The sequence below is a fragment of the Mobula hypostoma genome, chromosome 4 (assembly GCF_963921235.1).
Source record: "Mobula hypostoma chromosome 4, sMobHyp1.1, whole genome shotgun sequence".
In the NCBI taxonomy this organism is placed as follows: domain Eukaryota; kingdom Metazoa; phylum Chordata; class Chondrichthyes; order Myliobatiformes; family Myliobatidae; genus Mobula; species Mobula hypostoma.
Window position 1 is genome coordinate 44,715,605 of NC_086100.1, and position 14,533 is coordinate 44,730,137.

A 14,533-nucleotide genomic window follows, 5' to 3' on the forward strand; every position below is an offset into this window, starting at 1 on the left:
GAAATTTACTGCAGCTGGACTGGGTTTTGTTGGGACCCCATCAGAAAGTTCAGTGATGGTTTATATTATAAAAGAATACAACACTAGTTAGGCTACATCTTCAAAGATATAGAAACAGAAGATGTATTTACTGGAGTGAATGCAGAACAGTTCGCAAGAATTTGTCAGAACTAGTAAATATTAGTTATGAGTAACCCCTATTTGGTAGACATTAATTTCATTGGAATAGAAGAAGGTAGGAGGGATTTAAAGAAAGTATAAAATGACGATCTTAGAGGGGAACTTCCTGTTTACTCTCTTTTACAGAGGTTTCAGAAATACAGGGTTAGATTTAAATTAGACCGGAGATGGGTAGAAAAATTTTCAACAGTTGCAGGGTAGAGATCTGAAAGGGGAAGATAGATGGAGGTACATTTACACAACACTTAGATGTATACTTAAAGTTCTACCTGTCTGGTCTGCATTCTGGAAGGCAAGATTAGGGTGGATACCTCATTTTTCACTTCATGAAGGAGATTAACTAAATCTCTATCTTATATTTTCTATATTTTTAATTTCCATGATGCTTTGATATTGGAAAAGACTAACATCTATTGCCAATCCTTTTGAAATTTCTGCATGCCTCCTGACTCCACGCTGTCTGGTGCTTGCCTTAAAATTATTTCAGTGGTGCCATCAGTATACGAGGGAAACCTGGTAAATAAAAAAAAAACAACTCCAGTAATACCCCACCATGGTAGTAAATGGATTACGTGCCTATTTATTATTTGAACATTGACAGGACATCGAGATTTAGTATGTCACCAAAAACTTGACAAATTTCCGTAGATGCATAATGAAGAGTATCCTAACTGGTTGCATCAATGTCAGGAATGGAAAAGGCTACAGAAAGTGATAGATATATCTAGTCCATTACAGGCAAAGCCTTCCCCACCAGTGAGTACATTTCCAAGGAGCACTGCCACAAGAAAGCAGCATCCATCATCAAAGACCTTCACCGTAAGGACCATACATGCTTTTCGCTACTACCATCAGGTAAGAGGTACAGATGCCTTAAGACTATAAGAGGTAGGAGTAGAATTGGACATTCGGCCATTTGAATCAGCTCCGCCTTCTCATCATGGCTGATTTATTTTCCCTCTCAACCTCATTTTGCCTTTTTCCCTTAACGTTTCACGCCCTGACTAATCAAGAAACTATCAACCACCACCTTAAATACACCCAATAACCTCGCCTCCACAGCTGCCTGTGGCAATGAATTCCACAGATTCACCACCCTCTGGCTGAAGAAATTACTCTTCACCTCCATTCTAAATGGACAACCCTCTATTCTAAGGCTGTGCCCTCCGGTCCTAGGCTCCCCCACTATAGAAAAAATCTTCTCCACATCCACTCTATCTGTGCCTTTCAACATTTGATTCCCCCCTCATTCTTCTAAGTTCTAGCAAGTACAGGTCCAGAGCCATCAAATGTTCCTCATATAATAACCCTTTCATTCCTGGAATCATTCTTGTGAACCTCCTCTGAACCCTCTCCAATGTCAGCACATTCTTTTTTACAGATAAGGGGCCCAAATCTGCTCCCAAGTAAGACATAACCAGGGCTTTATAAAGTTTCAGTATCATCTGCAAACTTGGCCACAAAGCCAATCAATTCTGTAATCCAAATCATTGACATATAATGTAAAAAGAAACGGTTCCAACACCAACCCCCACAAAACACCACTACTCACTGGCAGCACACCAGAAAAGGCTCCCTTTATTCCCACTCTTTGCCTCCTGCCAATCTGCCAACGTTCTGTCCATGTTTGAATCTATCCTGTAAATACCATGTGCTCTTATCTTGTTAAGCAGCTTCATGTGTGGTACCTTGTCAAAGGCCTACTGAAAATACAAGTACACAACACCCACCGATTCTCCTCTGTCTATCTGGCTTGTTATTTCTTCAAAGAATTCCAACAGGCAAGATTTTCCCTTGAGGAAACAAAGCTGATTTGGCCTATTTTATCATGTGCTTCTAAGTACCCCAAGATCTCATACTTAATAATCGACTCCAACAGCTTCCCAACCACTGAGGTCAGGCTAAATAGCCTATAATTTCCTTTCTTCTGCCTCCCTCCCTCCTCAATGAGTGGAGTAACATTTGCACTTTTTCAGTCCTCTGGAACCATGCCAGAATTTAGTGATTCTTGAAAGATCATTAATAAATGCCTCCACAATCTCTTCAGTTACCTCTTTCAAAACCCTGGGGTGTAGTCCATCTGGTCCAAGTGTCTTATCCACCTTTAACTTCCCAAGCACCTTCTCCTGAGTAACAGCAATTGCACTCACTTCTGCCCCGACACTTGAATATCCAGCATACTGCTAGAGTTCTTCCTTGCCCTTGCCCCCATTAGTTCTTCGTCATTTTCCAATAGTATACTGGAAGGCAATATGCTATCCATGTGTCTCTTACTCATCCATAGAATATCATGTCTACTAACTACGGAATCCCCTTCCTGTCACTACTCTAAACCGATTCTAGGACTCACAAACTTATTTTAAAAGACTCTTTATAACTCATGTTATCAGTTTTGTTTTTTATTTGTACAGTTTGTCTTCGTTTGAACATCGGCCGCCTGTCTTTATGTATAATTTTCGGAAATTTTATGTTTCATTTTCCCTTTAAATGCTTAGAAGAAAATGAATCTCAAAGCAGTATATAGTAACATATACGTACTTTGATAATAGTTTACTTTGAACTTTTGAATTAACTCAAATCACCTGACCTTCCAGAAGATACCAGAATGCAGCTCCCTCTCCTTTAAGCGTAGGGGTGGTTTCTGTGTTTCAGACGGATTCGAGCCGCTAATTCTCTGCCTGAGTACTGCCCAGTGAGGTAGCTGACGATAGCGCCCCTCCCCTGCTTCAGTGGAGGTGCTGGGGTAGGCAGAAGCCACCTCACTTGGCAGGACGACGTCTGCAGTTGGCGCCCACCGAACTTTCCAGAGCTGACCGCATTAAAGGTTAAATCAACGGGGTGCTGTGCGCGCGTCCAAACACTGGCAGGCACGTACCAGTGAGCGAGGCGCGCTCCCGAGCCGTCAGCAGCAGCAGCAGGCTGAGGCTGGTAGAGCCAGAGCCAGAGCCAGAGCCGGAGCCGTCGCTGAGTACAGTACCTGACCTGGCGTGGTTGGGCGGCCCAGCCGCGCAGAAGTGTGGGAGGCGGCCGCAGTGCGATGGAGCATTGCACCAAGCGCAGGCTCACTCACATCGCTATCGGATTACTCTTTCTCTTCAGCGGCATCGAGTACGGTAAGGACTGGGCGGTATGGAGCGGGCACGGCCGGTACGCGATTTAAACCCCTACCCCCGGCCATTGTCGGCTCAGTTTCCACAATCTCGTCCCGCCCCATCCTCTGATCCATTACTGTGATTCAAGTCAGCCTTGAATGGGGCGATTTACTGGAGTCGGATGTTCAATTCGGGCCACTTGAGGCCAGTTTAGGCAAAAAAGAGGAAGTAACAGGCGAGGATTGATATTGACATAGTGGACAGTGAGTCGTGGTCGTGGTTCATGATTTGACGTACAGTATACTGACTCTGGGTTGGGCAACGTATAACTTTAAGTAGACCTAAATCAGTTGACGAAGAAGGCTATGTTCTTTCTTAGACCTCTAAGACTGTACTGGACCCTTCCGACTTAACCTGATGTTAAATTAATTTTGCATTCTGCTTGTTTGCCACGTTAATAATGGGACGAGCTTAAACATACTTAGAAGGAAACATTCAAACACACATTATGTCTATCAATTGCTGGCTTATTTAAGGCTCTGAGGTTCAAAGTGCAAAGTATGTATACTATATACAATCTTGAGATTCGTCTCCTTACAGGCAGCCACAAAACAAAGAAACTAATTTAAAATGGAAGACCGTCAAACACCCGAAGTATCAAAGACAGGAACAAATCCTACAAGCAATAAAAAGTAAACAAATAACATTGAGAACTAAGGTGCATGAAAGTCAATTGAAAACAGGTGCAAAATTAAGCTCACTACTATTAATAAAGTACAAAGCAATAATTTTAGGCCCCGGTATTGCAAGTAGTTAATAGATCTATTCTATTTTTTCGATGCATTTAAAAAGTAAGATATTTCTAATTTTGTGATCATAATATCACTTGGCTGATGTGCATGAAGAAGGATTTAAACTTTATTTTTTATAATTGAGGAATATGCACCTGTTGTGATTTTTTTTGGCACACATGTCAGATTGTGAATGCTAGTTTCTGCTTTACTTGCATCTTTGCATTCCTGGTATGCTAATAATGTTAAGAAGCAACTTAAGTATAAATATGTACATACTTAAAAACTGGATGCATGCCTACTGTAACTTTCCAATTAAGTACTGTAGCAAAGGTGGCGGGTTTTAAGATTTATTTTTTTATATGTGAAAGTGACAAGTTTTTTTTGTTTGACAGATTCATTAAACATTTTGGGAAGGCTGTATCAGACCATTTAGGCAGAAGATAGGTTGTTAACTTCACCCCTTCCTTTAGCTTTCTCATTTGACCAGTTGATAAATGATGGATTTTCTAATGTTGATGGGCTTTTAGTGCACTGCCAAGTGGACATTCCTCAAGTCTCAATTATTAAGTGCTGTTGGTCATTTGATTGCTGAAATTGGTGTTGACTTCTTCTCAGATCCATTGCTTATCACTACAAGGTGTCAGGCCTTAAATGTGTACCTGGTAGGGCACTGAAACCTGTGCCAACCAGATGGAGGGAGTGTTCAAGGACTTCAGTCTGTCACTGTAGCATTCAGAAGTTTCCAGCTGGTTCGAAAGGGCAACAATCATACCAGAGTCCAAGAAGAGCAGGGTGAGCTGCCTCAATGACTATCACCCAGTTGCACTCACACCTATGGTGATGAAATGCTTAGAGTGGTTGGTCATTGCCAGAGTGAACTCCTGCTTAAGGAAGGACCTGGGCATGTTGCATTTTGTCCATTGCCACAATAGGTGTACAGTGGATGCACTCTTACATAGAACATAGAATAGTACAACACAGTACAGGCCCTTTAGCCCACATTGTTGTGTCGACCCTCAAACCCTGCCTCCCATATAACCCTCCACCTTAAATTCCTCCATATACCTGTCTAGTCAGAGGTAATCTGTTAGTCTCGCGAGACCATGGATCTGCACCTGGAAAGTCTTCACTCTTTTGGGCGCAGGCCTGGGCAAGGTTGTATGGAAGACCAGCAGTTGCCCATGCAGTAAGTCTCCCTTCTCCACAACACCGATGTTTTCCAAGGGAAGGGCATTAGGACCCATACAGCTTGGCACCAGTGTCGTCGCAGAGCGCTATGTGATTAAATGCCTTGCTCAAGGACATAACACACTGCCTCGGCTGGGGCTCGAACTCACGACCTTCAGTTTGCTAGTCGAATACCTTAACCACTTGGCCACGTGCCCACACCTGTCTAGTAGTCTCTTAAATTTCACGAGTGTATCTGCCTCCATCACTGACTCAGGCAGTGTATTTGTATTCCACACACCAACCACTCTCTGAGTAAAAAACCTTCTTCTAATATCCCCCTTGAACTTCCCACCCCTTACCTTAAAGCCATGTCCCCTTGTATTGAGCAGTGGTGCCCTGGGGAAGAAGTGCTGGCTATCCACTCTATCTATTCCTCTTAATATCTTGTATGCCTCTATCATGTCTGTTCTCATCCTCCTTCTCTCCAAAGAAGCCCTAGCTCCCTTAATCTCTGATCATAATTCATACTCTCTAAACCAGGCAGCGTCCTGGTAAATCTCCTCTGTACCCTTTCCAGTGCTTCCACATCCTTCCTGTAGTGAGGTGACCAGAACTGGACACAGTACTCCAAGTGTGGCCTAACCAGAGTTTTATAGAGCTGCATCATTACCTCGCGACTCTTAAACTCTATCCCTCGACTTATGAAAGCTAACACCCCATAAGCGTTCTTAACTACCCTATCTATCTGTGAGGCAACTTTCAGGGATCTGTGGACATGTACCCCCAGATCCCGCTGCTCCTCCACACTACCAAGTATCCTGCCATTTACTTTGTACTCTGCCTTGAAGTTTGTCCTTCCAAAGTGTACCACCTCACACTTCTCCAGGTTGAACTCCATCTGCCACTTCTCAGCCCACTTCTGCATCCTATCAATGTCTCTCTGCAATCTTCAACAATCCTCTACACTAACTACAACACCACCAACCTTTGTGTCATCTGCAAACTTGCCAACCCACCCTTCTACCCCCACATCCAGGTCGTTAATAAAAATCATGAAAAGTAGAGGTCCCAGAACCGATCCTTGTGAGACACCACTAGTCACAAGCCTCCAATCCGAATGTACTCCCTCCACCACGACCCTCTGCCTTCTGCAGGCAAGCCAATTTTGAATCCACCTGGCCAAACTTCCCTGGATCCCATGCCTTCTGACTTTCTGAATAAGCCTACCGTGTGGAGCCTTGTCAAATGCAAAGGCTTACTGGCTTTCCATGCAGCCTTGGATCACCTGGATAATAGAGATACCTACTTCAGACTGCTGTTTATTGATCACAGCTCAGTATTCAACACCCTCCTACCCCCAGTACCAATCAACAAGCTCCAAAACCTGGGCCTCTGTACCTCCCTCTGCAACCGAATCCTTGACTTCCTCAGTGGTAGACCACAGTCAGTGCGAATTAGAAATAGCTTCTCCTCATTGACAATCAACATCCATAGTCCTCTGCTTTACACTCTCTGCACCCAGGACTGTGTTACTAGGCACAGCTCGAATGCCATCTCTAAATTTCCCAATGAAACAACTATTGTTGGCAGAATGTCAGATGCAGAAGTGAGATCAGCTGGTTGAGTGGTATCACAATAAGAACCTTGCACTCAACATTAGGGAAATGATTATGGACTTCAGAAAATGGAAGCCGAGGGAACATACATCAGTTCTCATTGACGATCAGCGGTGGAAAGGGAGAGCAGTTTCAAGTAGCTGGGTGTCAAAATCTCTGAGAATTTATCCTGAGACCAACATAATGATGCAAAGAAGGCACGACAGCAGCTACATTTCATTAGTGGTTTGAGGAGACTTGTAGAGATATATTGTGGAGAGCATTCTAACTGGTTGCATCACTGTTTTGTACAGAGGGGTGACTGCACAGGATTGGAAAAAGCTTCAGAAAGTTGCGAGCTCAGCCGGCTCCATCATGGGCACTACCTCTGCGGTGTCAAGGACACTTTTAAAAGGCGATGCCTCAGAAAGGTGGCATCTATCATTAAAGACTCCCATCACTCAGGACATGCCTTCTTCTCGTTCTCATCAAAGAGGAGGGTCAGGTGCTTGAAGACACACACTCAACATTTTAGGATCAGTTTCTTACCCTTCTCCATCAGATTTCTGAATGGACAATACAATACATGTATACTACACTATTTCCCCTTTTTGCTGTCTTTTTGCAGTACTTATTTGACTTTTTAATATACATTTCTTATTGTAATTTGCTTTTTATTATTATGTATTGCAATGTACTGCTGCCGCAAAACAACAAATTTTCGACATATGCCAGTAATATTAAACCTGATTCTGATTACAGCAGCAGAGTACACTGAATGGCAATCATGATCATGTATGGCATTCTTGCCTTTATTAGTTGAGGCATTGGGTTTAAGAACAAAAGTTTTGTTGCATCTTTATAAAACTCTGGTTAGGCTGCAGGGGTATTTCATTCAATTCTGGATGTCTGAGACCTCCTGATGTCGAGGCTTTGGAGAGAGTGTAGAAGAGGTTTACCTGGACTTTGCTAGAGGGCATGTTATGTAAGCAGAGGTTAGACCAACTGTGATTGTCCTCTTTTTCTCTTCTTCCCCAACCCTGACCTATAGAAATGTGCAGCCTGGAAATGGCAAAAACATTAATTTGACAGCACCTTGCACAATACAATGGGATTTAATTTGGGTAGTGGGAGGAATTTGATAAGGATTTCTACTGTGTATTGGGATCATGTGGATTGTAGCTTAATGCTCCAGCCACAAAGAGAGAAATAAACTGACACCCAGCTACATTAGGAACCTTGGCTTTGCTGGTTTATCACTATCAGTTTTTGAAAGTGATTGTATTAAGAAAAGCACTTGAAAGACTAAATACAAGGTAACTTTTTTAAAACAAAAGGTCCAAAGTAAGTGATAGTTATTTGCATCAAAATCAAGAGGGGAAATGGTTATTTTGCTTAGATTTTAATGCCGAGCTTGTTGTACACGTTCAAGGCAAAGTTCCCAAAGCGCCTCTCCCATACTGAGCTCCATGTTGACATTTTCCTGACAAATCCAGGCCAGTGTTCCAGGTCACTGAACTTTTATCAGACTGTTTCATTTGGCACCTGCTTTGATTCTATAACCAATTGAAGTGAGGTTTCCTGGGAAAGAAGTTGCAGTCTGCTTTGTGCAAATTGGTCAGTTCTAGTTTGCAAATTAATTCAGCTATGATTAAATTATTTATTCATATAAAATAAACTACCAAGCTCTAGAACAGCCATGAAACATTCCTCCAGTAATTCTGAGAAAACTTGTGTAAGATATTTTCAATTTATCTTCTTAGAAAGCATTGTCAAATGTGGGGAAATCATTATCTTAATTTTCATTTCAGTTTTATGTTCAATTATGAGCCGATATTGAATGAGTTGTGTTACTATTTAAAAAGAGAAAATTGAGATTGACATTGAATTTTTCCACAAGTTATTTTATTTGTGGAAAAAAGTGGTTTTGTAGAACTGTATGGAAAACACTGCTGTATTAATGTGAAAATGTCTAATGACATTGAATTCTGACAACTTTTGTTGTACCAATCCACAGATTTTGTTCCACCTCATTGTTTTTAGTCATTGATATTCACAGTGGCATTTCTGAGCTTAAGAGGAAGATTGTCAAAGAATACAGGATAAAACTCAGTTGCAAATTTGGGTGAAGAAACAACAGATGAAATTTAATCTGGAGAAGTGTAAGTTGTTCCATTTAGGGAGATCAAAAGCAAGAAGAAAGTATGCGATAAATGGCAGGACCTTAGGAACATTGTGCAGAGTGTTGGATGTTGGGATGAAGTGCCAATGCGAGTGTGGCAAAGCCTTGCATGCTTGTTTTTATCAGGGCATTAAGAATAAAGTTGGGAGTCATTTTGTAGTTGTATAAAACTTCAGTTAAATCATATTTGGACAATTGTGTGCAGTTCTGGTTGGTACACTACAGGACAGATGTGGCTTTGGAGAAAGTGCAAAACGGGTTCAATAGGATATTGCCATGATTTGAGTGTATTAGCAAAATGGAGAAATTTTCTAAATGTAAATAGTTTTCTCTGGAGTGTTGAACACCAGAGGATAAACTGATGGAAATGTATAATGTGAGGCAGACATAGGAAAGATCATTAGAGTCTAGTTTCAAATACTAAAGGGTATGTGTTTAGGCAAGAAGGGGCAAATTTAAAGGAGATATGTAAGGTAAAAATGTTATACAACATTAAGTGCCTGGTTCTTGTATTTTCATATGCAGCATCTTGTTAAAGGCCTTCTGAAAATCCAAGTATACAACATCCACCGATACTCCTTTGTTTATCCCCCTTGTTATTTCCTCAGAGAATTCTAACAGCTTTGTCAGGCAAGATCTTCCTTGAGGAAACCATGCTGACTTTGGCCTATTTTACCATGTGCCTCCAAGTACCCTGATACCATATCCTTAACAATCAACTCCAACCACTAATGTCAAGCTAATTAGCCTATAATTTCCTTTTTTTCTGCCTTCATCCCTTGAAGAGTGGAGTGACATTTGCAATTTTCCAGTTCATTGGAATCATTCCAGAATTGGGTGATTTTTGAAAGATCATTACTAATGCCTTGATAATCTCTTCAGCTACCTCTTTCAGAACCCTAGGGTGTAGTCCATCTGGTCTTGGTGACTTATCTACCTTCAGACCTTTCAGCTTCCCAAGCACATTCACCCTAGTAACGGCAACTGTACTCACTTCTGTCCCCTGACACTCTCTAACTTCCAGCATACTGCTGGTGTCTCCCACAGTGAATATTGATGCAAAATAATTATCTAGTTTGTCCATCATTTCCTTGTCCCCGTTATAATCTCTGTAGCATCATTTTCCAGCATTCTTATATCTACTTTCAATGAAGGGTCTTGGTCCGGAATGTTGACTGTCCTCTTTTTCCATAGATGCTGCCTGGCCTGCTGAGTTCCTCCAGCATTTTGTGTGTGTTGCGTGGATTTCCAGCATCTGCAGATTTTTCCCTTGTTAGTGGTTGATCTACTCTCGCCTCTGTTTTACTCTTTATATATCTGAAAAGTATTTGGTATCCTCTTTGATATTGATGGCGTTTCTCTTCTTATTTCATCTCTTCCCCCCCCTCCCCCCCAACCGGGATCCTTTAGTTACCTTCTGTTTATTTTTTTAGTGGTTTTCCAATCCTGAAAAAGCTATCATTCTTCACCTGCAGAGTGCTTTAGTAAAGAACAGTGTGAAAATATAAGTACTTTCAATAAGCCAAAATGTAATAAAGTTTTGCCATCCCTCCTCTAGTTACCTCATTCTTTTGATTAGGTTTCTTTAACATTGAAGAAACTGACTTCTCCTTTCACCCTGAAGAAGGGTCTCAGCCCAAGCTGTCTGCTGTTTATTCATTTCCATAGATGCTGCCTGACCTGTTGTGTTCCTCCAGCATTTTGTGTGTGTTACTGTCTTTTAACCACCCCTTTTTCTAGCTTTTTCCTCTCAAATCATTTTTTTCCTTGTTTTCCTAGAGAGCCTGGGAAAACATGTGCGCATGGTTTTACTTTAGTGAGGTGCCCAAATATGACATGGTGGCATATTGATGTATGCCATTCATGTATTTTTACATTTAACCCATAGTGAATATAACCCTTAAAGAATGCTGAATCAAACAATATGTTCACAATATTACTCAAATATTATTGAAGCATTAAATACACATCACTCCTATATATACACATACACACAATGCATCTATGTACAAACTTGTACAAGAACAAGTTCATCTCAGCACTGGTAAAGAAAAAAACGAGGGAACTGGAATTTCTTCTGCACATTACAGTCATTTTGGTTTGCTATGTAGATGCTGGATCATCTCTGCTATAACAGGACTTTTGATTTGCATTAGGGAGAATATGTCAAGAGGAGCGTCCTCTTAATTTTTTTTCAGGTATTTCCTTTTCCAACGGTAAACAGACAATCTATCATCATTTCCATGATTAGCTGTCCACTTGAATTTCATCTTGTAATTGTGTCCTCCAAGAACCACAGCCCACATCTGCATTCATGAAGCTACTGTTAGTACAAGCCCCTTTTGTGGATTGAAAATGGATACTAGTGGTTGATAATCAGTAATGAGAGCAAAATCTCTCCCATGTAAGGACACCCTAAACCAGACCTGAAGCCTTTCTGTCAATGTGTGCATACTTTTTCTCTGCAGTGGTAAGGGAACATGATGCAAAGGCATTTGGTGTTCACTTCCATCACTCATAACATGTGACATGACTGTGAGGCATCACAGGAAAAGTTCACAGAATGTGTGAGCACAGTGTCTGACAAAACCATTTCCTTTACCATTCTGGAAAGCCACCTCACACTGCTTTGTCCATTGCCATTTTTTCCTGTAGTAATGAGTTCAATGGGTGCAATAGCCAGGTTTGGCAAGAATTTGTTAGAGTAATTGACAAATTTTGAAATGGACTACAGCTGTGACATGCCGCTTTGGCCTTGGGGCATCCATCGCTACTTGAATTTTCTCAGCACACTTGTGTAATGCTTGTGCATAAATGGTGTAACCACAGTAAGTGAGGCATTGTTTAAGGAAATTACACTTGTTGCATCCTGCTCTGAGCCCATAATCTTATAATCTTTTTATCTCTGTCTTGAGATTTTGGAGATGGTCTTTGTCACCTTCACCAATAACAATTATGTCATCCAGGTAACACAGAGTGTCTAGGCAACCTTGTAGTATCTGGTCCATAGCTTTTTACCAGAATGCAGGTGCAGATGCTACTCCAAAAATAAGCCTATTATAGCAATAAAGTGCTTTGAGTGTTTATGGTGAGAAATACTTTGGACTCTTCCAATTCCATCTGTAATTAGGCCTCGCCTAAGTCCATTTTTTTCTCTTCAGTATAATTTCTTAGTCGGATATCTGCAGGCTTCAGTTCGGAATCTTTGAAATGCCTTTCAAAGTCATTTTGTAAAATGACTGAAACAGCTGAGCCAGAGTTCAATTTCATTCTAATTAGTTTGCCGTTAACTTCTGGCATAAGCCATATTGCTTATCTTTTGTGTTTTCACATTTTAAATTTCAATGCTATGCAGTCCTGTGTCACACTCAGTACTAACAGATTTTTAATCAACAGCATATAGATTAGTGTTCTTTTTGAAACTTCAATTTTACTTTAGTAATTCATTTTTTTTATCTTTTTCTCTTCCTTGTGTAATCCATTAATTTTTGTCTGCTTGACATGCTCTTTGTATGTTGCGTTTTCTGCAAGTTTCACCTTTATATCTGCATTGGTCTGGCATATGCATCACGATGGTAACACTTTGGCCAGGCAGATTTCTGTTTTGAAGTTGCAATTTTGTTAATCTTTTGTTCTTTCATTCACTTAATTTTTTTGTTCACTTTCGCTCACAAAAATATTCTGTTCACTTTCATTCTTATCTGCACCTCTGGCTGCTATTTCCATGGATACACCTATTTCAGTTTTTAAATGTGAGATGTTAGAAAACGTTATTGAATATTTAATTTGTGGAATCTTGTAAGAAAGCGATCTCTCAGTGCATCACTAAGCCCACCACTGAGCTGATGGTGCTTAGACAAGCTCTTCAATTTGATCGCGTACGCTGAAATGGACTCCCTGTCCTTTTGATTCCATTTATGAAACCAAAAGCTTTCTGCAGTCAATATTTATTTCAGTTTTAAATGTTCCTGCCAAACTCAGTTCAGGTGGTTTGGTTGGAGCAGTCAAACTTTTAAGCAAATTGTATCCTCTTTCACCTATTGCACTCAGTAACACTGACACTTGTTTTTTGTTTGTTATTTTCATTTGACACGGCTGGTGGCATAGTGGCATCAGTGTCGGACTTCGGGACGGAAGGTCCTGAGTTTGAATCCAGCCGGCTCCCCTGCACACTTTCCATTTGTGCTGGGTTACGAGCTGGTGATCTCTTTGGAAACTAACCCGACAGAAGGCAATGGCAAACCACTGCTGTAACTTGCCTCGCACGCGGTTCCCCACTATGTCAGAGAGGCGTGGAGGGAAATCGTCCGCTAACCAGAGAAACTCTGGATGCGACGTACCTTTCCTGTATTTTCATTTGCTTCAAAATACTGCTCAATTTGTTCACTATGAACCACCTAGTTAACTTTTGTGCAATCGAATGTGTATGTCTTTCTGATGTAGATAGCCATTTCTGCTTTTATAAAATTTATTATTATCACCAGGTACTCACTGTTGAACTTTGTTCATTTTCTACCTTTTTTAAAAAAAACTCTATCTTTCTCCCCTAACAAAGAGAAAAAAAAAACGTGCTGCGCTTTAAAAAAATCTGTAATGTCTTTCTCTCCACTCGTGAAGAAAAAGAAGTGCTTTACTTCAATAGGTAGTGTTACGTACCCCGTAACTGGGTTGCCAATCCAGCAGAAATGGAACGCTCGTTGGAGTCTGTGATTACTAGGAATTAATAAAGTTTTATTAAAGACATAAGTAATACAGTACACTAATCGTAAGGATATAAATGTAACAGGTTAGCAATGATAATACACATGTATACCCAGAACTAGGGTAGTAGGAATCAACCAAGCTCTATCGCAGTCTAGGGGTAAAATGATCAGTCTTAAGTGAAGCAGAGTTCAATTCAGTTTAGTGCAGTTCGAAGTAATCGCTGTTGTTGTACTGTTGGGGAGAGAGAGAGAGAGAGTGGGAGATGCAATTGGTTTCAGGCAGACCTTTTGATGTCTTCGCAGTTGGTTTCGGGCAGACCTTTTGATGTCTTCTTATCCCGCTGTGGTCACCGACTGTGACCCCTCCGTTCTGGATACGATCGTTCTTCCGCAGTGAACCCGGCACCCAGGCAAGGGCGGACACACACCCCAGGTTCCCATTGATCGTACCTTTACACCCTGTGAGCCTCTGGTTGGTTCCTGTGAACCAGTCCTCCAAACTCCCACCACTTGGGGGGGCACACTGCTCCTTCCAGGGTCTCGTGGTGTGTCCCGTGCCTTAGCAAACCTGCTCTTTTTATCCCCCTGCTGGGGTATCACCTATCCATCAAACTTCAAACAGTTCAGGTTCAAAGCAACCGGTCTGTCAATATCTGAATTGTGTTTCTTTCCCGTTAATCCCTCTCTTCTCTCTTATTAGCATTTTGAATGTTTCTCCATTGTCTTTCGTTATCTCTCTCATTAGCATCATCTGTCCGGTAGCTCTGCTTGGCGTCACACATGACAGTAGATAGTTGTGTTGGCTTCATTTTAAAAT

General features: G+C 41.2%; 2 protein-coding genes across 5 annotated transcripts in view; one reads left to right on the forward strand and one right to left on the reverse strand.

Moving 5' to 3' along the window:
* Nucleotides 1-3,234, reverse strand: part of plaat1 (phospholipase A and acyltransferase 1) — a 55,145-nt gene extending 51,911 nt beyond the window's left edge. The window contains exon 1 of one of the 3 annotated variants that reach the window (XM_063045740.1): nucleotides 3,158-3,234. In XM_063045740.1, the coding sequence (XP_062901810.1) occupies nucleotides 3,158-3,226 (69 nt within the window). In that variant the 5' untranslated portion in view covers nucleotides 3,227-3,234. Of the gene's footprint in view, nucleotides 1-2,767; nucleotides 2,897-3,055 lie in introns of those variants that run through there. The other 2 variants (XM_063045742.1, XM_063045741.1) reach the window with 2 other exon arrangements.
* Nucleotides 3,151-14,533, forward strand: part of mfsd8l1 (major facilitator superfamily domain containing 8-like 1) — a 99,866-nt gene continuing 88,483 nt past the window's right edge. For both annotated transcript variants that reach the window (XM_063045737.1, XM_063045738.1), the window contains exon 1: nucleotides 3,151-3,293. In XM_063045737.1, the coding sequence (XP_062901807.1) occupies nucleotides 3,218-3,293 (76 nt within the window). In that variant the 5' untranslated portion in view covers nucleotides 3,151-3,217. The remainder of the gene's footprint in view (nucleotides 3,294-14,533) is intronic.